We start from the raw sequence: 25,916 nt of genomic DNA, 5'->3' as shown, positions 1-25,916 counted from the left end.
ATAATTGTTGAACAAATAGCCTTGTGATTGAGATGTGTACTGATACTTAACAATTAACAGTGTTGCTTTTCTAAAATAAGTCATTGGTCAATCCATCAGTGTGGTTGTGTGCTATGGAAAGATATGTTCTGATGCAGTTTCCACATTTCCCTTAAGCCTAGCTAACTCATGGTAGTTAGCTAGGACACCTACTCTGTACCAAAACTTTAGTCTGTAGAAGGATGAACTCATTTTGTTTGGAAGAGGTTTGCAAACGTGTATGACCATAGGCCAAGCAGAGAACTAGGTAGATGTGATCTTTTGTGGTAAAAGTTTTACTTATGAAGACTTTATCCCTTATGTACTTTTTCATATCATTGAAGATCTGAGACATTTTAAGTCTTGAATGTATGACACTGTAAGTGCCTTAATGCATAAGTGTCAAAACATGCATGACTTCAGTGCATTCATTCCAACTTTTTTTTTCCATGACAGATATTTTCATTTGTACCTGTTGGGGAGCAGGTCAAAGATTTAGAAATCTTAAAAGGGAACCAAATTGGGTGGCTGGAGCTGTGAAATTCCATTTCTTTCTTAATGTTGGGGATAATCATTTGGTACTTGAGTAGGGTTCTTTGCCAGTATTTCTGCGTGGCTCTTACTTGGGCTGGGGTATATACAGCAAACCAGTTTTCTTCTAGAGAGCTCAGAGTACTACTCGAAGTGAACCTCTGGGCTAGGATGTGTTATAAGCAATGTTATGGAATACTAATTTTCGGTTTTGTCATTGTTGGCATCCTTCCTTTTGTTATCAACCAGTTCTCCTGTCTTATCTCTGAGTTTTCACCTCTTCACAATACTACCTCTGCAATTTTATACTCTATTTATTATAAGTTCTAGTTTTTATGTAGCTTATTCTAATCAGTGCCTACCAGAGTATGAATTTAGAAAGATTTCAAGTAGTGTTTCTTCAGGTAGTGTTTCTCCAGCTGAGGCTCTAGGATCTCCAAGAGTCCATTAGTATTTTTTTTTCTTAACACATTCTTAAGGGGTGAAGGAGTCTGTGAGGATATTTAATAGTTTTTTATATTTTATCTTAGGTTGAAAAAATGCTTTTTAAAAAATCCATTATTTATTTATTTTTGGTTGCGTTGGGTCTTCATTGCTGCGCGCGAGCTTTCTCTAGTTGTGTCGAGTGGGGGCTGCTCTTCCTTGCGGTGCGCGGGCTTCTCATTGCGGTGCCTTCTCTTGTTGCGGCTCGTGGGCTCTAGAGCGCAAGCTCAGTAGTTGTGGCACATGGGCTTAGTTGCTCCGTGGCATGTGGGATCTTCCCGGACCAGGGATCGAGCCCATGTCCCTTGCATTGGCAGGTGGATTCTTAACCACTGCGCCACCAGGGCAGTCCCAAAAAAATAACTTTTAATTTTTGAAATAATTTCAGACTTAATGGTTTCAAAAACAATAGGGATTTCTTATATACCCTTCATCTAGATCCCCCAAATGTGAACATTTTCCCACTTACCGTTCTCTTTTTATACACACACACACACACAGTTGCTTCTTTTTTTCTGAAATGTTTGAAAGTTGCAGACATGATGCCTTTTTATCCCTGTGTCTTCCAACGTGTATTTCCTAAAAACAAGGTCATTCTCATATAATCACTGTACAACTTAATTTCAAGAAAGTAACATTAATACTATTTTCTAACCTACAGACCTTAACAATTATTTTTAAGTTTTAAAATTTATTTCACCTGAAAACTACCATTACCTTTCAGTGGTAATTTTCAAGTACAGTTGACCGTGAACAACATGGGTTTGAACTGCGCAAGTCCACTTACACACGGATTTTTATCAGTAAATGGACACTACACGATCTGCAGTTGATTGAATCTGCAGGTGCAGAACCATAGATATGGAGGATTATAAAATAAACATAAGCATACAGTTTATGTTCATAAACATATAAACTAGAATTATATGCAGATTTTCAACTGTGCGGGGGTTGGGGTGCCAACCCCCCATGTTGTTCAAGGGTCAAATGTAAAATAAATTTAGATTTAGAAGACAAACTTATGGTTACCAAAGGGAAAAGGTGGGGGGGAGGGATAAGGGAGGTTGGGATTAACATATATACAATAGATAATCAACAAGGGCCTGTATAGCACAGGGAACTCTACTCAATACTCTGTAATACCTATATGGGAAAAGAATCTGAAAAAGAATAGATATATGTATATGAAAACAAAAACAAAAAAAGAGTATGGACTTCTGAGATTCTCCCTGAATGTTTTTTATTTGGCGTATGCATTGTAATTCTATTAGAGGGACTAAAGCTTTCATTCAGTAGACCAAAGTCCTCAGGGTGAATGTTCAATACAGAATCTAAAAGACAGTATTTTGTAAAAATTTACTGCTCTGAATAAAAAATTCATACACATTCAAACTTACTAGGGAAAAAAAAAAGGCCCCTACATCACTCAGATGTGAGAAACACTGGCTTTAGGTATTATATTTGAGGAATATTTGAATTTTAGTAAGAAATCTTTAAAGATTAAGTAGGAGTGACTCTTTAAAGTCTTTACTTATTAAAATCAAGATAAAATGCTGTTCCTGATTTGTGGTTCAGGAAATTTAATAAACTGAAGGCCCGGATTGAGACCTTCTAGGACCTCACTTTTGTAGCCTTATATCTAGGTTAGGAATTCTGTCTGATCTTAGGTAAGTTCTCATCCAGATTCTTCTTAAACATTTCTGAGAACAAGGAAACTTAAGTACCCTGTACAGTGACACATACCAGTTGCAGCTTCCTCACATTTTGTTTTTATAAAGCAGTAAGAAAGACTAACAACTCAATAGGTAATCGATTGACAAAGGACCTGAAAAAGCACTTCCCAGAAAAAAGAAAATACCAATGATTTATGAAAAGCTATTATGCCGGTAGAACTACAACTGAAGCTGTATCTAAATATGTTGATATGTAATTAAATCCAGGGCTTTAAGTGGAGAAAAGGTAGAGAAAGGTATGTTTCCATTTCTGTCTGTCTTTTCTCCTTTAAAAGTAATGTATTTGCTCATATATGCACACAATTTTTAGAAGGATGTACAAAACTTAACAATAGTTGCCACTACGTAGAGAGATCTAATTTTAGTTGTATATCTTTTTGTATTATAAAGTTTTCCCCTCCGTACATGTGTTACTTTTTCAAATAGAGAAAAAAACTAAAATTTTCTAAATTAAAATGAGGTAAAATCTGTCATTCTATACTTCTCTTGGTCACAGGTCCAAGTTTTGGAATTGAGCAAAATAAGACTATTTTATCTTGGAAGTTTTCTGATATTTTGAAATAAATCACTAAGGTTCTGTAAATCAGGGGTCCCCAACGCCTGGGCCAAGGGCCAGTAGCGGTCCACAGCCTGTTAGGAACCGGGCTACACAGCAGGAGGTGAGCGGTGGGCCAGCGAGCAAAGCTCCATCTGCTGCTCCCCATTGCTCGCATTACTGCATGAACCACCCCCCCAACCCGCACCCCAGTCCGTGGAAAAATTGTCTTCCACGAAACTGGTCCCTGGTACCCAAAAGGTTAGGGACCACTGCTTTAAATTGTCTTTTTTCCACAGTAAATAAAAATACTTCCGTTTTAACTGTAACCATTTGCTGTGTAACATGGTATCTAGAATAGATTCCCTTACTGTCCAACTTGTTTATACTTATGAATATTGTTGATATGGCCAAATATCTCTCATTATACCAGGCCTCCCTTTGGAAACTTTACTTCTTATGTTCTAGCCTGAGAAGTTGGTTGGTTGATTGATTTGAATAATCATGTCATTCTTTGGTTCTTTGAGATTGCTATGACTAAAACTCTTAATTAAGTTTTTTCCCACATGTGTCCTGTGACCTAATAGAGATTCGTCTCTGCGTTGACATGGATTAATCAGAATTCTTTATAGTTCTTCAGTAAGCTGCAGATCTGCATACTGTACGTTTTTGACAGAAAACTGGCGGTATTCCTCTGGTTTTTCTTCTGTAGTAGCTTTTCAAAAGAAGAAATAAGGCACTCTAGCACAGTCCCATGCTGGAGACTTAAATGCCTGTTTTCGCATGCCTCATTTTTTATGGTAGGGGCACAGGAGGCTCAGTACTCTTACCTGTGGCTTCCAACCCTTGTTCCAGCAACTTTCCTTCAAAAACCCTATTCTTTGCTCTTGACATTATATTATTTACCAAAGCAAGTGTTCTTCTTTTTTTTTAAAAATTTATTTATTTATTTATTTTTTATTTTTGGCTGTGTTGGGTCTTTGTTGCTGCACGCGGGCTTTCTCTAGTTGCGGCAAGCGGGGGCTACTCTTCGTTGCGGTGTGCGGGCTTCTCATTGTGGTGGCTTCTCTTGTTGGGGAGCACGGTCTCTAGGCACGTGGGTTTCAGTAGTTGTGGCTCGCGGGCTCTAGAGCGCAGGCTCAGTAGTTGTGGTGCATGGGCATAGTCGCTCCATTGCATGTGGGATCTTCCTCGACCCGAGATTGAACCCGTGTCCCCTGCATTGGCAGGCGGATTCTTAACCACTGCGCCACCAGGGAAGTCCCTGCAAGTGTTCTTTTATTAGAAACATTTGTGGCTGATTCTTGCTATTAACTATGGCCTCACAATTTCATTAATATCTTCAAAAAGGGCTTGTTCTCTTATTGCTGTGGCAGTCTACTCACCTGGCCACACCTAGGTATTATCTCTTGAAGGGTACTCCAACTCTGAAATATTAGTCTGACCATAATATCCAATTCCTTCACCACACCCTTCTACTCTTTCTGGTTTCCACCAAATCTACTCTTTGAAGCTGCTGCTTTCTTGTCCCTACCCTGTTCCTTCAGTTTATCAGCTTCCTTCAGATTTTACTCCCTATTCTATTATCTGTGGATCATTCTTGGGAATGCCTTCAATTCTCTCAGCCCCTTGCCTTCTTCTGCCTCTCTTGTCCCACCCAACTTGATAGAGTAACTCATGAGTTGTTTCTCCTCATTGCTTCTAGATAGCCTAATGCTGCAAGGGGAAGTAACATAAGTGTGCCAGTGACTCCGATTATAAATTAGTAATGTCCAATTTGGGACAGCAACATTGAAGATTATAGTCTGCTTCCATTTTTGTTCCCCACACTTGAATTTTTTCAAGTCTTTTACCTTGTCCCTGCCCCTAACTTTCAACTAATGATGTCAGAGAGAAATACAGGCCAAAAGGAATATTCTTGCTTTATTTTGAAACTTAACTATGTCTTTACTCATCTATATCCCCTTCTCTCAAGATCATTCCCTCCTCCATCTGTTGTAGTGATTCCATTTTTTTTCTTTGATCTAAACACCTCGTTTGCTCACCTGCTGTATTTATGATGAGAGGGGGAAGCAAGATACAGAATGGCTTGTATGGTATGATTACTATACTCAAAAAGAAAAACAAAAATCTCTGTTTTAACGCCCTCCCCACACACAAAAGAAGTGTTAGAAGGCTCTGTATACCAAGGTGTTTACAGCAGTTGTCTCTGGATGGGTTGGATTGTGGACTTTTCTTTTTGCTTGTGTGTAATTTGATTTCTAGTAACATGAAATGATTTTAAGATGAGAAAAATTTGATGTTTTCCCCCAAATTTTTTGTATGTGCTTATATTGTTTTTATTATAAATTTATTTTTAAAAATATTTATTTATTTATTTGGCTGCACTGGGTCTTTGTTGCAGCATGCAGGGTCTTCGTTGCGGCATGCAGGATCTAGTTCCCTGACTAGGGATCAAACCCGGGCCCCCTGCATTGGGAGCGCGGAGTCTTAACCACTGGACCACCAGGGAAGTCCCCTTTTTATTATAAATTTAAAAAATATTATCAAGTTATGGGAAATGCCTTGCTATCTTTGTCAAGCAGTTTTCTGATTTCTGAATTGAAACTTTATTTCTTCCCCTCACATGCCGACTCAAGTCCCACATTTATAATGTTTCTTTAGCCCTTTGATCATGTGATCACTTTGATTACAGCTTGTCAGAATTCTTTTCACTTGTTTATCCAAAGTATAAGTGCTGAGACTTAGGAAAGGGTTCTGGTAACTTCAGTATTTCCAGCACTTTGTGTGTGTGGATACCGTGAAGACAACCATGAATGCTTTTTCAAAAACGTCCACTGAAAAGAGGAGTACAAATATGAATGACATTCCAAATGCTTGGACATCTCCAGGTTCCTTTTCTGTTCTTTAAAAAAAATGTCACATGGTACTAATTTAAATCGAATCTAGTATGCCGTATTGTGAGACACAATTATTTTTTTTAATCACTAAGAAAGGAAAAAACTCTGCCAATTAGACTGTGATGTTATTGATAGTATGATGCATTGTGTAGAGGTGTTATATATGGGAAAAATGTATATCATAGAATTGATGAAATACAGCAGTTGTAAGGTCACATCTCTGTAGTCTTTGTGGTTTTAGAGTAGAAAAAAGTGTTTAACCCTGGCACTGCTTTAGATCTCATCCACGTATTACCAACTTTGTTTCCCCTTCATTACTTTGTTTTGTATGGCTACCATGGACTCTGGTGAATGGACTGAATTACGGTGGAGTAAAGCCTACATTTAGGAAAAGGATTTTTAGTACATTTCTTTTAAGGGGCATTTAAGACAGATTATTGTACTCCAGTCTTGCCACATAACCTACAGAGACACTGGCTTAAAATACATATCTGGCTGTTATAGCCTAAAACCCTTTTGTATCTTCTCTTCCCCCAGTGTGCTTCAGTGCACTGGTATACACCAGACTTTTAGCTTTTGATTCCTCAGTCAGGACATAGTGTGGTTATCTTTGTTAGAATATAACTGTGAGCTCAGAAAGCCACATGCTCTGATGTAGAGTAAAGTGTAAACCTTGCATTCAGCAAAGGGACTGCTGAATGGATACCAGAACAGGTTGAGAACCACTAATTCATAAGATAAAATGTTTCTCATCGTAAGAGACCTGGCCTCTGGACCTGGCCACTGCTCCCTACTTTGGCTAATTATTGGCTTCTTTCTGCCTTATGCTTTATACTCAGATAACATTATTTTATAGTTTCCTTGCTCATACTGTTCTGTGTTTTAATCTCTATATCTTTGCCTGGGATCTTCCTTCGTTTAGGATCTCCCTTCAAATACATTCTTCAAAAACTAATTTTTCATTTAGGAAGAATTCTTTGCATTCCTATCCTTCCACTAAACTGAGTTGCTTATCTTCCTCATTGCTGTTACATTTGTGCATATTTCTATCCTTGTATTTACTCCATTATGTTGGAATTACTTTTATAACAAAATTATATTTTGTATTTACAGGAAACTGTAAGAGCTTCTTGAGGGCAGGGACTCTGCTTTATTCACCTTTTCTCTCCATCACCTAGCACAGTGCATGACACTATCTTCATTAAATATTTGCTATGCTAAATGTAACTAAGGCTATCAAGGAACGGACAGCCTATATAGAATATACTTGGAGGTTGTAGGTATCCTAAGTTTTAATAAAAAACAACTTACATTTCAATCGGTTTTAAGTATTTATGATTTCTTTTTATTCTTTTGCATGCTTTCTTGGCTGGATGACAATAGAGAAGAAGAAAATGAGGTAAGTATAATTTAATTAGGTATTCAGCGATTATGAGCTTGAAAACATTCAAAATTTAGCTATCATTTTGAATGTGAAATGAAGTAATAGTTTTTGCTTAGTTTTGTTTTTGGATCTATAGTAATTCATTCCAGTGAGGGATGTTGTATATCTCAAGAAAATGGTTTTTAGACTTTGGAGCTTCAAGAGCTTTAGTCAAGGTAAAGGAAGCTGGCAACTTTGGAGACAGCTTTTTACCTGTTTTTATGCATTGAGCTTCCATGTAAGATTCAATTTGAAAAGTGAATTTTCTTTCTTTAAAAGTATTTGAAGACCACTGCTCTGTGATAATGCATGTGAAAACATTTACTTTCCCACTTGAATGGTAACTGTATAATTTTGAAAGCTGATCTCAGATTTTACCATGTTGAAGTGGAAAACTGTTCTCTTAAATAGAGTTGATTAAAGAATGTCAGTTAGAAAAATGTTGTAGATGGCAAGTAGACTTTTCTGCTGTTCTGTCTACAACCGAGGTTATGCCTTTAACTTCTAACGCCCATCAGTTCCTTTGGTGGTTTGGCAAATAATGAAGGGTGAAGTTTTCTCAGATGTATACTTTGTAGTTGTCACTCATGGTAGGATCAGACTATAAATCAGCATGGCCTGGGTGTGTGGGGCCCAGGCAGATGCAGTAGTAGTGTGCCAGGACAGAGTAATTTCCAGGAAGGCAGAAAGGCCTGGTCCCCATTTGGTTACCTCATCTGTGAAATGAGTGAGATGGGAGACTGCTCTATACCACTGGTTTCCCAAATCTAGGAAATTCCTCAGAATTGCCTGAGATGCTTGTTCTCAAAAAACAAAACAAAATAAACTTTCTTATTCATCTTAGAGCTATTGAATTGTTATTTCCTGGAGTTTTGCCACAGATCTATATTTCTACCAAGTACCCAAGTGATTCTATGTGATACCAGAAGACCACTGGTTATAATGACTTCTGATGTTTCTTCTCAGATAGGACACAAGAACAAAGTATTTTCATTACTGAGATGTTAGCTATTGCTCTCTATCCACATGTCCTCTTGTAGTGTATCTTGAAATACACATCAGATTATTTTTTAAATTCTCATTAAAAATTCTGCCTGGAAAATAGTTATAAAACTGGAAAAAATTCTTTAAGATAAGAATGGAAAAATATGGATAATTGTTGAAACTGAGGATGTGTACTTAGAGGTTTATTAAACTATTCTCTGTACTTTGGAATATGTTTGAAAATTTCTATAATAAAGAGTTTTTAAAAATGCATATACAGCTTAATGAAATTCATGCTGTTTGTCATTAAAAAGGACTTTTCATTTCCCTGACATTTTAAACTGTGATGCTAGCCGTTTGAAAGTAACTTTATTGTAGTAGTAACTGCTTTTTTTGTTCATTTATAGGCAAAGATTGAAAATGTGCAGAAAACAGGTTTCATCAAAGGACCAATGTTCAAAGGTGTTGCTTCTAGTCGGTTTTTGCCCAAAGGCACCAAGACAAAAGTTAATTTGGAGGAACAGGGACGACAGAAGGTGTCATTCAGCTTCAGCCTTACAAAGAAAACTTTGCAGAACAGGTTTCTGACGGCACTTGGCAGTGAAAAGCAAAATGATACTCCAAATTCCCCAGTTGTACCTCTTCAAGTAGACTCAACCCCTAAAATTAAAATGGACATTGGAGATACATTATCTACTACAGAAGAATCTTCCCCACCAAAATCAAGGGTAGAATTGGGCAAAATCCATTTTAAGAAACATCTGCTTCATGTAACATCCAGGCCACTGCTGACTTCTACCACAGCAGTGGCATCTCCATCTCCTCCCATAGTACCATTACCAGCAGTCATAGCAGAATCAACAACTGTAGACTCGCCACCCTCGTCTCCACCTCCACCACCTCCACCTCCCCAAGCCACAACACCCTCATTACCAGCACCAGTAACAGAGCCAGTGGCCTTGCCACACACACCAGTGACAGTTCTGATGACAGCACCAGTAGATGTAGCTGCTAGAGCGTTGAAGGAACCACCAGTTACAATTGTACCAGAATCATCAGAAGTGGACACTAAGCAGGACCCTGTATCTAATAGTTCAGAAGAACACATAACTCACAATTTGAATGAGCAAGCAGATATTCCTTCACAAAAAGAAGATTCCCATATTGGGAAGGAAGAAGAAATTCCAGATAGTTCTAAGAGTAGTCTGGGCTCTAAAAAAACAGGTTCTAAGAAGAAATCCTCACAATCTGAAGGCACCTTTCTTGGTTCAGAATCTGATGAAGATTCTGTACGGACTTCCTCAAGTCAAAGATCACATGATTTAAAATTTTCAGCCAACATTGACAAAGAAAGAGATTCAAAAAAGAGCTTAGCAACTTTAAAAAGTGAGGATTTAGGGAAATCTTCACGATCTAAAACAGAGAGAGATGATAAATATTTTAGCTACTCAAAACTTGAAAGAGATACTCGTTATATATCTTCTCGCTGTAGATCAGAGAGAGAGCGAAGGCGGAGCAGGTCTCGTTCTAGATCTGACAGAGGTTCTAGAACTAGTTCATCCTATTCTCGGTCAGAACGATCCCATTATTATGACTCTGATCGTCGCTACCATAGGAGTTCCCCTTATCGAGAGAGGGCACGCTATTCTCGGCCATATACAGATAACAGGGCAAGAGAAAGTTCTGACTCAGAAGACGAGTATAAGAAGACCTACTCAAGGCGCACCTCATCTCATTCCTCCTCTTACAGAGACCTAAGGACATCCTCCTCCTATTCTAAATCTGATCGAGACTGTAAAACTGAGTCCTCTTACTTAGAGATGGAGAAAAGAGGAAAGTATTCTTCAAAATTAGAAAGAGAATCCAAAAGGACTTCAGAAAATGAAGCAATGAAAAGATGTTGTTCTCCCACTAATGAACTGGGATTCCGACGGGGGTCATCATATTCCAAGCACGATAACAGTGCTTCCCGTTATAAATCTGCCCCTTCAAAACCTGTACCCAAGTCTGATAAATTTAAAAATTCTTTCTGTTGTACAGAATTGAATGAGGAAATCAAACAGTCTCATTCTTGTAGTTTACAGACTCCTTGTTCAAAAGGTAGTGAATTAAGAATGATTAGTAAAGTTCCTGAAAGAGAGAAGATTGGGTCTCCATCTCCATCAAATCGATTAAATGATTCACCTACTTTTAAAAAGCTAGATGAATCACCTGTTTTTAAGTCTGAATTTATAGGACATGATAGCCATGACAGTATTAAGGAATTACACTCTTTATGTAAAGTGAAGAATGATCAATTAAGAAGTTACTGTCCCACAGAATTTAATATAAACGGATCTCCTGGGGCAGAATCTGATTTGGCAACATTTTGCACTTCTAAACGTGACACTGTTTTGATGTCTTCTGATGATAGTGTGACTGGATCAGAGGTATCCCCTTTGGTCAAAACGTGCATGCTTTCATCAAATGGATTTCAAAATATTAATAGATGTAAAGAAAAAGACTTGGATGATACTTGCATGCAGCACAGTAAGTCAGAAAGCCCATTTAGAGAAACAGAACCTCCGGTGTCGCCACACCAGGATCAACTCATATCTTTGCCAGTTATGACTATAGATTATTCCAAAACAATAGTTAAAGAACCAGTTGATGTGAGAGTTTCTTGCTGTAAAACCAAAGATTCAGATATATACTGTACTTCAAACGACAACCGCCCTTCTTTGTGTCATTCCGGAGCTGAAAATACTGAGCCTTTAGTAACGAAGATTTCTTCAAATAGCTTTATGAATGTGCATTTGAAATCAAAAACAGTTATATGTGATAACGGAAGTCTGACAGATCAGCACTCAAAATTTGCATGTGGAGAATATAAGCAGAGTGTTGGTAGTACTAGTTCAGCTTCTGTTAATCATTTTGATGATTTATATCAACCTACAGGGAGCTCATGTATTGCTTCATCTCTTCAGAGTCTTCCACCAGGAATAAAAGTAGACAGTTTAACTCTCTTGCAATGTGGAGAGAATACATCTCCAGTTTTGGATGCTGTGCTGAAGAGTAAAAGCTCAGAGTTTTTAAAGCATGCAGAGAAAGAAATACTAGAAGTAGGTAGTGGCCTTCCTGATTCAGGAAGAGGATTTGCTTCCTGGGAAAACAGGCATAATAATGGACTATCTGGGAAATGTGTGCAAGAGGCTCAAGAAGAAGGGAATTCCATACTGCCTGATAGAAGAGGAAGACCAGAAATCTCTTTAGATGAAGAAGGTGGAAGAGGACATGCACATACTTCTGATGATTCAGAAGTTGTATTTTCTTCTTGTGATTTGAATTTAATCATGGAGGACAGTGATGGTATAACATACACCTTAAAATGTGACAGTAGTGGTCATGCCTCAGAGATTGTATCTACTGTCCATGAAGATTATTCTGGTTCTTCCGAAAGTTCAAGTGATGAAAGTGATTCAGAAGATACAGATTCTGATGATAGCAGTATTCCAAGAAACCGTCTTCAGTCTGTTGTGGTTGTGCCAAAGAATTCTACTTTGCCTATGGAAGAAACAAGTCCTTGTTCTTCTCGGAGCAGTCAAAGTTACAGACACTATTCTGACCACTGGGAAGATGAGCGATTGGAGCCAAGGAGGCATTCATATGAGGAAAAATTTGAGAGTATAGCAAGTAAAGCCTGTCCTCAAACTGAGAAGTTCTTCTTTCATAAAGCAACAGAGAAGAATTCAGAAATTTCTTTTATACACCCCAGCCGAAAACAGATAGATAATCACCTGTCTGAAATTGCTCATCCTCAGAGTGATGGGGTTGATAGTACAAGTCATACAGACATAAAATCTGACCCTCTAGGTCATCCAAATTCTGAGGAAACAGTGAAAGCCAAAATAACTTCTAGGCAGCAAGAAGAGCTGCCAGTTTATTCTTCTGATGATTTTGAAGATGTCTCAAGTAAGTCTCGGCAACAGACCACTTTCCCTAACAGGGCAGATAGTAGACTGGGAAAAACAGAGTCAAATTTTTCTTCTTGTGAGATCTCCCGAGTGGATGGTTTCCGTTCATCAGAAGAGCTCAGAAATCTAGGGTGGGACATCTCTCAACAAGAAAAGCCTACTACCACATATCAGCAACCTGACAGCAGCTATGGAGCCTGTGGTGGACACAAGTATCAGCAAAGTGCAGAACAGTATAGTGGGACACGTAATTACTGGCAAGGCAATGGCTACTGGGATCCAAGATCAGCAGGTAGACCGCCTGGAACTGGGGTTGTGTATGATCGAATTCAAGGGCAGGTACCAGATTCCTTAACAGATGACCGTGAAGAGGAGGAGAATTGGGATCAACGTGGAGGATCTTACTTCTCAAGCCAGTCCAGTAAATTTTTTCTGTCCCTTCAGAAGGACAAGGGGTCAGTGCAAGCACCTGAAATAAGCAGCAATTCCATTAAGGACTCTTTAGCTGTGAATGAGAAGAAAGATCTTTCGAAAAACTTAGAAAAAAATGATATGAAAGATAGAGGGCCTCTTAAAAAAAGGAGACAGGAATTGGAGAGTGATTCTGAAAGTGATGGTGAGCTTCAGGACAGAAAGAAAGTTAGAGTGGAGGTAGAGCAGGGAGAGACAGCAGTGCATCTAGGCTCAGCATTGGTTGGGCCTTCGTGTGTCATGGAGGACTTCAGGGACCCACAGCGGTGGAAGGAATGTGCCAAGCAAGGGAAGATGCCTTGTTACTTTGATCTGATTGAAGAAAATGTTTATTTAACAGAAAGGTAAGCCAAATTAATACTCATCGGACAATTATTAACCTCTTTTTGTAGGAAAATAATTAACTTTCAAAAGTTCAGAATATATGAGCTCAATTGTATGAAATATGGTTGTGTGATAAAATGTAACTTAAAAAATTTAAAAAGTGTGTTTACCTATTTAGATTTGATGGTGTGCAGTCCCCCTATTTCCCACCCCCCCAGGAAGGGGATGTCTAAATTTTTTTTTTTTTTGGTCCCATTACCTCTTTGGTTCTAGAAGTACATTAAAAAAAGTATATAGACCAGCCCAGCTTTTCTTAAATTTCTTTTACATGTGAAACTGTGGCAGAAAGTGAAACAAAACTCCAGCAAAATAGTCTGCTTTTAGAGAAGAAAAAAGCTACGTTGGATTTTTTTTCCTTACTTCATTCTGAACATTTTTTTTAACATCTTTATTGGAGTATAATTGCTTTACAATGGTGTGTTAGTTTCTGCTGTATAACAAAGTGAATCAGCTATACAGATACATATATCCCTATATCTCCTCCCTCTTACGTCTCCCTCCCACTCTCCCTATCCCACCCCTCTAGGTGGACACAAAGCACCGAGCTGACCTCCCTGTGCTATGCGGCTGCTTCCCACTAGCTATCTGTTTTACATTTGGTAGTGTATATATGTCCATGCCACTCTCTCACTTCGTCCCAGCTTACCCTTCCCCCTCCCCGTGTCCTCAAGTCCATTCTCTGTGTCTGCGTTTTTATTCCTGTCCTGCCCATAGGTTCTTCAGAACCTTTTTTTTTTTTAGATCCCATATATATGTGTTAGCATACGGTATTTGTTTTTCTCTTTCTGACTTACTTCACTCTGTATGACAGTCTCTAGGTCCATCCACGTCACTAGAAATAACTCAACTTCGTTTCTTTTTAAAAATATGGAACCCTTCACGAATTTGCGTGTCGTCCTTGCGCAGGGGCCATGCTAATTTTCTCTGTATCGTTCCAATTTTAGTATATATGCTACAGAAGCGAGCACCATTCTGAACATTTTTGAAAAATATCTTTAGGTACTTTACAAGCTGGAACTAGATTAGAATATAGTTTTCTTTTGTCATGTTTCAAAATCTGTTGCTAGTAGATTAAACTTGGCAATAGCATAACAAGTTTTTAAGTTTTAAATGGTGAAATCCCTAACATGAAACAAGGTATAATGAGACTAGGATAATAAAAACAAATTCCTCTAGAGCACAGATTCTCAATCGACTTTCTTTCACCTCTCTTCGATAATCTTGTTTTCCCAATGTAAATATATGTTGAATATGCCTTTAAAAAAAAATTTATAGTCTCCTAACCACCTACCTCCTTTTGGAAATTTCTCCTCTAGTTGAGAATCAACTTAGCCATCATCCCTTTAAGCATTCAGAATTTTTTAAAATGAAGACATTTTCCACTGTGGATAAGGTAAAAGACTTCATCTTAAAGTTAGACCCATCAGAAGTTTTTCCTATTTAAAAAGCAAAAACAAAAACACTTTTTTTGTTTTTTAAGGATAAAACGGGCCTCTTACAATTACGTTCATTTATAACTAGTTGTAAATTAGGTTTAACTTCAAAATATTGAATATTTTAAGTGGTACTCCTTAAGAATTTTGTGAGTAGAGTGATGCAACTTACATGATCTTTGTGAAAGAATAGAAATAAAATTAATCAACCCAACCCTCTGAATTTTATTCAGTGAGTTTTATATACATAATTGGTTGGTGAGAGGCGTTTTAAAGTGCTTGATATAAGCTGGGCATTTATAGAAGCCACTAAGAAGACAAATTATTGTAAAATAGTATGTGCATTCTTATGCCTAGTGAAAATAGGCTTACCTGAACGAAATCTGTGCCCGTTAGTCCTCATCTGGCCTTTTGGAACAATACAAAATAAAGCTACTGTTTTTATACATAGCTCTTAAGTACTTGTAAAAAGATAATTTGTTTATCTTTAGTCATCTTTATTCAGGCTAAGCATATTCTTATGCTCATTAATGAATTATATCTTTAATTGATCCAGATGAATCATTCTTGTTACTCAAACTTCGTGGAAACTATCATGACACACTAGGTACTTTATAAAACTGGGACTGTAGTAGAACATATGTTGGAGGTGAAAGCAGATTAGTTAGGAGATTAAGACAGTCACTTAGAGCAGCTGTGCTCTTCACTTGTCTAATAGCTGAAGAGTAAGTCATAGTTCCCTAATCTTAAGAAGGGGATCTTATTCGTCTGTCCTTGAATTTTTTTTTCCTTTTTTGACAAAGATCAAAAAATTGAGTTCAACAAAAAGGCCAGTAAATAATCACATTTTCACTTTTGCTTTGCGAACTCTGGCTTAGGTTTTTATGAACCCAGTCAATTTCGAACAGTTTATCTTCTCCCCCCAAATCTACACTGAGAAAGTTTAGTCCTCTGTAGTAATGCTATTCTATAATAATATATACGTCATTCTTTTTTTTTTTTTAAATCATTCAGTTTTCTTTTAAACAGGATTTGTACAAAAGTGATGTTGCTGAAGGATTCTCTAAAGGATTTGATTGAGTTAAATTCTTAATTAAAAACTCCTTTTTCTTTCTAAAGCAACTCCTTTTCTTCCTTAGCCTTGTATCTCAACTATTATTTGTATATCCATGAGGACTGATTCTTTTTGTTTTGGGCTGCTCCACTGCATGCGGGATCCTAGTTCCCCGACCAGGGATTGATCCCTCGCCCCCTGCAGTGGAATCGTGGAGTCTTAACCACTGGACTGCAGGGAAGTCCATGAGGACTGATTCTTAAACCTAACTTTAATTAATCAGCTGTGTTATTATTTGATATTCATGAGTTTTCCTATTTTTCTGTGGAGCCAAATATGACTATTAACATTTGAAACTGCTCAGAATTCAAGGTTTAGATGACAAGGACTAGGAAATAAGGACTGAGTCCAAAATGATAGACTTGAACTTACCCCAGCTTCCCATTTGCCAAGGCTGAGGTTGTCTCTCTCACCTGTTTTGCAATACAATTCTTAGTGTTTTCAGTCTCATAAATGCTTAGTGGTTAGATGTTTTCTTCTTTCTGAATGATTGACTTAACCAGAATCATTAAATGGGAAACTAGTGAGATTTAGCACATTTTTGATTGTGTATGTTGTATCATTGCCAGGACATTAATTTAACCAATTTTAATAAAATTTTACCCAATAGAAAGAAGAATAAATCCCATCGGGATATTAAGCGAATGCAGTGTGAGTGTACACCTCTTTCTAAAGATGAAAGAGCTCAAGGTGAAATAGCATGTGGGGAAGATTGTCTTAATCGTCTCCTCATGATTGAATGGTAAGTAAATTAGAATGCTCTGCTTTTGCTCAACTATTCTATTAAATGTCTCTAAATTTTAAGAAGAATTATTAGGAGTAAATTTAACTTTTCTCCTTCTACCTATTGTTGAGTATTTCTGAGCAATGACATCTCCAACGTGTAATAGTGTTTATAAGGAGGCAAATTTCCCTTGCATTGTGCGTTAGATTATAGTACATATTGTAAGTGCTCTGTAAAGTAGCCCTAATGCTAACATAGTAATAGTAATTTTTACCCAGTCTCCTTTTATCTCTTGTAAGGTTCACGTCCTGAGAGGTAAATGTTGGTATTTTTTAGCTTTTACTACAAAATACGCTAAAACCCTAACATTTCAAAAGTGCTTAAAGTAAAATGTCTTGCTCCCCCAAGCCTCAATCCCTCTATTTGTAGTCTTTCCAGATAATTTTTATGCCTATACCAGCATGGGTAGACATTTCCTCTTTTTATGTGTAGAAATGAAATCCTTACTATATGTACTTTTTGAAACTTTGTTCACCCTCACCTGCCACACACACTTTTCTTTTTTTTAATAATTTTTTTTTTTAATGTATTTTTGGCTGCGTTGGGACTTCGTTGCTGCGCGCGGGCTTTCCCTAGTTGCGGCGAGCGGGGGCCGCTACTCGCCGCGGTGCATGGGCCCCTCATCGTGGTAGCTGCTCTTGTTGCGGAGCACGGGCTCTAGGCACGTGGGCCTCAGTAGCTGTGGCTCGCGGGCTCTAGAGCGCAGGCTCACTAGTTGTGGCACATGGGCCAAGTTGCTCCGCGGCATGTGGGATCCTCCCGGACCAGGGCTCGAACGCGTGTCCCCTGCATTGGCAGGCGGATTCTTAACCACTGTGCCACCAGGGAAGTCCCCACACTTTTAATTAAATATGTTTTGGAGACCTATTCAGAGCTACATATTTAGACCTATCTAAATCTTTCTCTTGACTACATTATGTATTCTATTCATAGTTAACCCATAATTATTAATCTTCTGTTGATAGACATTTGCTTCCATATTTTTCATATAAACAGTAAATACCTTTACATTAAAAAAAATGTGATTTTTTAAAAAAAACCAGTCTGATTGAAAATTGTATCATTTTTAACATGGAAAGAATATTAAGGTGATTTATAGTATAGGTACCTTATTTTTAGTGTTAATGAAGTGTTTTTTTTTAAAACTCAGTTTTTGGTTTTGCTTATGTAATAGTGTTACAAAAATAAAACATATACCTCAAAAAATAAAAAAGAGAAAGCATTTTTGGTATTTTTAAATGTAAACTAAAAGTAGAAATGACAGTAAACATAGAAGAAGAGAAGAGGGATTTCCCTGGTGGCACAGTGGTTAAGAATCCGCCTGCCAATGCAGGGGACACGGGTTGGAGTCCTGGTCTGGGAAGATCCCACATGCTGCAGAGCAACTAAGCCCGTGCGCCACAACTAGTGAGCCTGCGCTCCAGAGCCCACGAGCCACAACTACTGAGCCCGCGCTCTAGAGCCCACGAGCCACAACTACTGAGCCTGTGTGCCACAACTACTGAAGCCTGGGAGCCTAGAGCCCGTGCTCCGCAACGAGAAGCCACCACAATGAGAAGCCTGCACACTGCAACTAAGAGTAGCCGCCGCTCGCCACAACCAGAGAAAGCCCACGCGCAGCAACGAAGACCCAACGCAGCCTAATTAATTAATTAATTAAAAAAGAAGAGAAGACATAAGAACAGTATTCTCCTAATTTGACATTGTTGCCCTAGTCTCTGCATTCTTCTGGTTTTTCCTGCCAACCTTGTTGAACAGATATGAAGTACAGAAATTCTTTTTTCTTGTTATTCCCACGCTCAAAACTTTTAGTGGTTCTCAAGATTAGGTTCAACTGTAACCTTGGTATTGAGAGCCCTTCATAGTACATCAACAACCTGCCTTTTCATCTTCCAGCAACCCACCTTTCTTATCAGTTATCCTTAGCTATTTTATTCCCCTTTTCTCAAGTAGGCCTTGTTTCCTATTTCTGCACACAGGTGGGCACTGTCATTGTACCTCTTGTTTTCCTTATGTGTCCATATCCTATGTGTCATTAGAGATTCTGCTTTAATCCTACTCCTTCCGGAAAGCTTTCCTTCACTGCTTCTCTCCAGAGTGAATCCCTTATCCTTTGGACATCTGTAAAAATGTTGCTTACTACTACTGGTTTGGCAATAAATAATAATATATTGGAAATAATTGGTAATTTTTATTGTAGCCTTACTCAGTATTAAAAGCCTTTGTACCTGTCAGCTTTGGAATATTAAGAATTCAGTAAATTTTTGATTTTAGTTTTATTCTAGGATCCATGAGGGAAGAGCCTTGCCAGTTTATATTGTGCTTACTCTGAACAAAGATATGTTTAATGACGACTTTGGTTTCTCTTAAATGTAGCTCAAGTAGTTAGCTACATTCAAAAGATGAAATTAGTAATGATTGGAGTGGAATATAAGAGAAGGTGCACTGATTGAAAATAAGTTAGCTCTGCATAGTTGTCAGAGTACTGCAGACTTACGTGCAGCCTGGAAATGTATCTTAGACACTCAGGGAGGGGTAATGACCAGTTGACAAGACTGTATTTTGGGCATCATCTGTTTAACAATGTAGACACTCAATTTTAAGGAATCCCTTCATGATGGAAAGAATTATTGAGGAAGGCTCACTTGGAGGTTTACCACACATATGCTGATTATGCCATAAAGATATGGATATATTTACATAACATTCTAGTGAACGTGTTTTTGGTTCTTTTGCTGCTTTGAGGAATTAATTTTCTCCTTTTCTCATTTCAGTTCTTCTCGGTGTCCAAATGGGGATTATTGTTCCAATAGACGGTTTCAAAGAAAACAGCATGCAGATGTGGAAGTCATACTCACAGAAAAGAAAGGCTGGGGCTTGAGAGCTGCTAAAGACCTTCCTTCGTAAGTTATGTTTTAATCGCCTTTCACTTCATTTGTGTTGTTGAAGTTGGTTAGATACTTTTTAGGAAAATAATTTGCCTATTATACTGAAGTTTAATAATGATTATTGTGCAGAATGACCACTTGGTAGCTAGTTTGTTCATTTTAAATTCACTTCTTTTAGGAAATTAAATAGAAATCTCTTCTGTCTATATATGAGAGAGCAGTTTGTCCCTTGTGATATTTGAACTAGGCCGGTCCTTCTTTGTCTGATAGTTATGTTACCTTTAATTCCAAGTAATTACCAAGTGTTTGCTGTAGATCCCCAGAATCCCTATGAAACTCTATAAAAAGGAGTTAGGACAGAATCTATAAAGTTGAATCTATATAAAGTTTAGTTGGGATAAGAGTAGTGGAGAGTGTCTGAGGATATTGAGATAGAGAATTAAAGCATACTTGATAGACACTCATTAAACATTTTTGAATGAATAAATGTTGCCTTCTAAAGTCATGTAACTTTTATATGTAATGCAATAAAAGGTTCAGTTTTATTTTCTACCATATTCGGTATTTCCTTTAACCACTAATTTTCTTACATATAGCATATTTAAGTATTCTTATGAAAGTTGAGTACCTTTTTCTTTAAAGTTAAGTATATACAGATTACATGTGTTTATGATTGAAGAATTTTTAAAAATACATCAAAGGAATAAAGGAAGAAAATAAAACAGTTGCTGATTCTAGTGACTCAGGCACAACTATGGTTTCAGAATCCTAAGCATATGGCCACACTTGAATGGGAATTGGGATGGGGTGAGGGGTTTTAGTCTTTTTATTGTGGGGATTCAAAGCAACCAGGTAGCAAATAACCTAATAATAATAACCACCAGCACCACCAGGTAATTTAGTTTTCTGACAGGAACCTCATATATCTTTTGAAAGCCAAATCATTTGGTTTTTATTGTGAAAATAGGAAATGATATTCATGTCACTTTATCCTTTTGAGAACCAACCAGAAAAAACCCATATTTTATTATATAAAGAAGTAGATAGTAGGAACCTCATATATTTCCCTTTTCTGCAAAGTATTATCAAAGTATTTTGGTTTATAACCATTTTTAAATTGTTTCTTTGAAACAAGTATCTCAGAATCATCTCAGTATGTTTCATATCCAAATTGATTGGATCCTTTATAATATTTTAAATAAATAGTAGACTAAGCTTCCCTTGAACACTGTTAACAACACTGAACTCAGTACTCCCCAAGGCAGTCTGGTGCATTTCTCAAATCACTAACTCTGGTCTAGATGCAGGTTTTCAGGTATGCTTTCTTGTATTCTACTCAAGCCAGCCAGGCTTTTCTTTTGGAGAGTCTTTTTAAAATTTTTTTAAAGGAACTCCAGTTTGGACATAACCCTCTCTTACAGGGGTAGTAATGGACACTGCCTCTTGGCAGAGTCTGCATTAACATAGCTTCAACTTTAACGTAAATCCTTGTTGTATGCAACAGAGACTATTTGATGGCTCAGGAGTCCGTGTCTGTTATGGGGAAGGAGATGGGAGAAGAGAGGAGAGAATGCGTGACTGGTTCACATAGCAGGTTAAAATTTCCTAAAGCTCTTTAGCTTTCCTCAACTACCCACAAAGAACCCTGCTTTGGTAAAATATACTAGGACTTAATGTTTCTATGATTCCCACACCTTCACTCATGTACATCCATGTGCTGATGGTAATACCAATTTTATAAATTTTTAACTCTAAGCTATTTAGGTGTTCACTGGTAGAGTATTCCCACTTAAGAAGGGCATACTGTCAGATGTGCACAGTATGAGGAGGAGGTATTTGGAGCAAAGCTGCTAGTTACTGTTAAAATACCATGACAGACTCCACCAAAAAAATAAGCAAATTCCTACCAAAACCCTCAAGTTTTAGGCTATAGGAATGGAAGGCTGTGCTGTCTAGGTTGACTTAATGTTATTGGATACCAAATGGGACTTCGTTTTTTTTGCGGGGGGGGAGGGGTGGAGTAAAATTCACACAATATATTATTAGCCTTTTTAAAGTGCACAATTCAGTGGCATTTAGTACATTCATAATATTGGGCAGCTATCACCTCTGTCTAGTTCCAAAAATTTTTATCACCCCAAAAGGAAACCCCTTACCCATTAAGCAGATTCTCCCTATTGCCCCCTCTTCCCAGCCCTTGGCAACCTCTAAATCTGCCATCTCTATGGATTTACCTTATTCTAGATATTTATATGAAATACAAATGTGACTTTTTGTTTCTGGCTTCTTAAAGAAAGCGTTAAACATAGCATTTTTTTACCGTGGCCAAAAAAAAAAAAAAAAAGAAGTATACTGATTATGTCAGTATATCATAACAAATACAAATGATTTACATTTTTACATTTAAAAAATCTCTTTGGTTAGTGTTAGGGCACGTTTGTTTATTTTCTCTCTGCGCGTCTTGTGGGGTCTTAGTTCCCCGACCAGGGAATGAACCCAGGCCCCAGCAATGAAAGCGCCGAGTCCTAACCACTGGACAGCCAGGGAATTCCAGGGCATGTTTATTTTGAACGGGTAAGACAAGACTTCCAGGTAGGTCATTTCAGGTCAGAACTTGGGAGTAAACCGTAGAGAAGCATTTGTTTACATGGAGGTAATACTTGAAGTCATTGGTGAGAATGAGCTTTTATAAAATAAAGGGAGAGGGAAGAGACTGAGAATATCTTCAATAGAGAAGAAATAGGTAAATAACCATGAAAGAACAATCAAAGGTAGAAGGTAACTGAAAGAAGCCAAGGAGAGAGCTTAATCATGATTGTTGATAAATGCTAGAGAAAACTCACAGAGAATGCAGTCAGAGAAAAGGTATATTTGACCTTTAACATCATTAGAGACCTTTGAGATTAAAGGTAGTAAGTAGAAGGGCTGCTGTATTTAAGTTGCCTTCTTTTTTCTTAGGACATAAAGCCTCTAATTTTTCACTGCTTCTGATTTCTTCATAACTTTCTCAGTTGTGAATCATTGTTTTCATGATAATGTAAACCAGACTTGGAAGTTCGTTTTAATATCTAGTGAGAGCAAGGATATGCATTTTGGTATAAGTGTAAATTATAAAAGCTTCTTAGAGTCAACATTCTTTGCAAAGTATTAGGAAGGAGAAAATTAACCTCGATTAGTTGCTAGGCACTTTACATATATTTTAATTACATCTTGTGTAATAGCAAATCTGTCCACTTTACAATAGTTTTTAAAATTCATTATTTTTGCGTGGATGTATGTGTTTTCCGTATATCTCCTAGGCAGGAAATGCTGTTTTTCTTTTGCCAGGAACACCTTTGTCCTGGAATATTGTGGAGAGGTACTTGATCATAAAGAGTTTAAAGCCCGGGTAAAGGAGTATGCACGAAACAAAAACATCCACTACTATTTCATGGCCCTGAAGAATGATGAGGTAAGTGGCATGAATGTGTTTGTTTTGAAACAGATCTGGAAATTCTTGAGTTTGAAAGGGGTCATTGATATGGACTGATCTCTAAAATATATTAAGTGACCAAAATAAGGAGCTGAACAGTGTGGATAGTTTTTTTCTATTTGCTTACAAAAAGGATGAGGGAGAGGGGGGTACTTACATGTATATGTAAATGTAAACATACATGCTTCATACTACAATTCTTAAAAATTATTGATGGCCCCCAAAGAGCTTTTGTTTATGTGGATTATATTTATCAATATTTATATTAAAGACGAAAGCTGAGAAGTTGAAAATATTTTTTTATTAAACCATTTAAAAGTGACAATAAGCCTATGAAGTTGACACAAATAACATATGCTTTTGTGAAAATTAAGCATTTTCCAAAAAGTTTTTTTTTTAGTGAGGAGTACCATTTACAAATCTCTTTAATGTCTGGCTTACTAGAATTTAGCTAGATTCTCATGTCTGCCTCTACATTCAATCTGGAAATGCAAGTTGTAGGGACCCATCCTAGGACCTGTTGAATCTCACTCTGAGGGTGGGCTCAGCAAGAGTTTTAACAAGCTCTCCAGTGGATTCAGATACATACTCAAGTTTGAGAGCTATTGCACTGTGGTATCGCATGCATTTGAAAATGAAGTTTTAAACACAGGAAGTAAAATTGGAATATAATAGGATGTAAGAAATAGCTAAAAGAAAATGAGACATTGATATATATGGAGATAATTTTGCCCCCTAGGTAAAATGTTGATAGTTAGAGATCTTTCTGAGGAAGAAGTTGGATATTTGTCACTTTTTTTTAAAAAGAAACTCCTTTATTTATTTATTTATTTTTGGCTGTGTTGGGTCTTCGTTTCCGTGCGAGGGCTTTCTCCAGTTGCGGCAAGCGGGGGCCACCCCTCATCGCGGTGCGCGGGCCTCTCACCACCGCGGCCTCTCTTGTTGCGGAGCACAGGCTCCAGACATGCAGGCCCAGCAGTTGTGGCTCACGGGCCCAGCCGCTCCGCGGCACGTGGGATCCTCCCAGACCAGGGCCCGAACCCGCGTCCCCTGCACTAGCAGGCAGACTCCCAACCACTGCGCCACCAGGGAAGCCCCGGATATTTGTCACTTTGATGTGTAAAGTAATATGAGAGAGTTCTCTAAAGGAACGGGGGATTAGGGATAAGGGTCTTAAATTTGCCGGATGCCTTGCCTTTGCAAAATGCACATATGTTTTAAGGTCTCATTTTTAACTGTTAAATTATCCTTTTCCCTAGATAATAGATGCCACTCAGAAAGGAAATTGCTCCCGGTTCATGAATCACAGCTGTGAACCAAACTGTGAGACTCAAAAAGTAAGTTGAGGTAGATTTAGAGTTTGGGATATTTGTTCAGGACTGCTGTTCTGACTATTAATTTTAGATTCTATACCAAAGGTACCCATGGATATTATTTTTTAATCATTTTAATGATTTTTTTCTTACTCTGTTAAAATTTATTTTGAAATAAGTTTAGATGTATAAAATAATAAGTAGTGCTGAAATAGTACAGAGTTCTCGTATATTATCCTTCACTAGCTTCTGCAAATGTCTACATTGAACATAACCATAATACAATTACCCAATCCAGGAAATACTGTTAACTACTAACTCGTCTAAAGACCTTATTCAAGTTTTGCCGTCTGTCATTTTTCTAGTCTAGGATCCAATCCAGGAACTCCAGTTGCATTTAATTGTCACATCTCTGCCCATAAATTTTAGATATTGTTTAAGGTGCCGAAATGAAAAACTAAACTTTAATTTTGATGAAGTCCAGTGTGTACTGTTATATTCAGATTTTATATCAGTCTTATCCAGGTGCCAAATTTGGTGGTTTTAATAACATTTATAAGGGGCTGAATGGCCACAGATGAGAGAGACGATATATGGTATGCATGTGGATATACTTCTCCTCCTCAACAAAGGCCAGACTTTGGGTCTTGGTTATCTTTATGTCCCTGTGCCTGGCACATAGTTGACGCTTGATAAATCCATTTACCGAATTCGATGTAACATTTTGAGGTAATGATCTTGGTACCCTCTAATTTGTGTTTTAAGCTTAGAGTTAAAAAAAAAAAAAGCATATATATGCACATTAGAATATTGGTTCTTTTTTAGGTTAAGAAAGCTATGGACCCACGCCCTAGAAAAATATATCAGTGATTTCCTCTCATGTTGAATAGTTTTGAGTCTTGGATATTTTTTGCCCTTTGATCTCTGTACTAATAGGTCTTAGATACAGCTCTTCCAAGAGCCAAAACATATAACGAATAGGAGAACCCAGTGTGAAATTATTTAACCTAATTAAGTTCTGGTTCTAGGTTTGCCTGTAGCTGGTGGCCACATGTCTAGCTGTGAGACTCCAACTGTACTGTTTCTCTTCACCTCTTTAAGTCTGGGTTTTTCATCAGTAGGGGTTCAAATGGTCTGGACAGGAGCTTTCCAGTCAACTTACATCTTACATATTCTGGAACTACAAGGTCCAATCCCTGTGTATTTACCCCCATTTTAATTTTTGAGTTTTATGTATCTGTTCTGATGCTTCCCTTCCCTTTCTCTACACTCAGCATTATGTCCACTGCTTCATGAAATTAAACTTCTGGCATTGTTGTTTCCCTTTTTCCACGCCCCATCTTATCTTAGTTACTTTCAACATAAGGTAATACAAATTCGCCTGGTACTCAGTGACACCAAGCATTCCATATTTGCCTATTTTTACTACAAGTGAATCTTTACCATGTGGAAATGTGTATTAAGATAAGTTAAAGTAGCAGTTACTTTTATTAGAGT

At 37.6% G+C, this 25,916-nt stretch overlaps 1 protein-coding gene and 1 non-coding gene across 8 annotated transcripts in view; one reads left to right on the top strand and one right to left on the bottom strand.

Annotated features, from left to right (window-relative positions):
- SETD2 (SET domain containing 2, histone lysine methyltransferase) overlaps positions 1–25,916 on the top strand; it is a 116,688-nt gene that overhangs the window by 25,438 nt on the left and 65,334 nt on the right. For 6 of the 7 annotated variants that reach the window (XR_009701594.1, XR_009701593.1, XR_009701595.1 and 3 more), the window contains exons 2-7: positions 7,584–7,599; positions 9,015–13,375; positions 16,573–16,704; positions 19,521–19,649; positions 22,962–23,085; positions 24,366–24,443. Coding sequence is in view for 4 of the 7 variants with exons in the window: in XM_061196661.1 (XP_061052644.1) it covers positions 7,584–7,599; positions 9,015–13,375; positions 16,573–16,704; positions 19,521–19,649; positions 22,962–23,085; positions 24,366–24,443 (4,840 nt within the window). In the remaining 3 variants the exon portion in view is untranslated. The remainder of the gene's footprint in view (positions 1–7,583; positions 7,600–9,014; positions 13,376–16,572; positions 16,705–19,520; positions 19,650–22,961; positions 23,086–24,365; positions 24,444–25,916) is intronic. The other variant, XM_061196662.1, reaches the window with a different exon arrangement.
- Positions 14,277–14,383, bottom strand: LOC133095859 (U6 spliceosomal RNA). Its single transcript, XR_009701715.1, has one exon. It is a non-coding gene; the product is annotated as a U6 spliceosomal RNA (small nuclear RNA).

This window comes from Eubalaena glacialis, chromosome 7, assembly GCF_028564815.1.
Source record: "Eubalaena glacialis isolate mEubGla1 chromosome 7, mEubGla1.1.hap2.+ XY, whole genome shotgun sequence".
Classification (NCBI taxonomy): Eukaryota; Metazoa; Chordata; class Mammalia; order Artiodactyla; family Balaenidae; genus Eubalaena; species Eubalaena glacialis.
The sequence above is the reverse complement of the archived record's forward strand: the minus strand, read 5'-3'. Positions and strand labels throughout refer to the sequence as shown.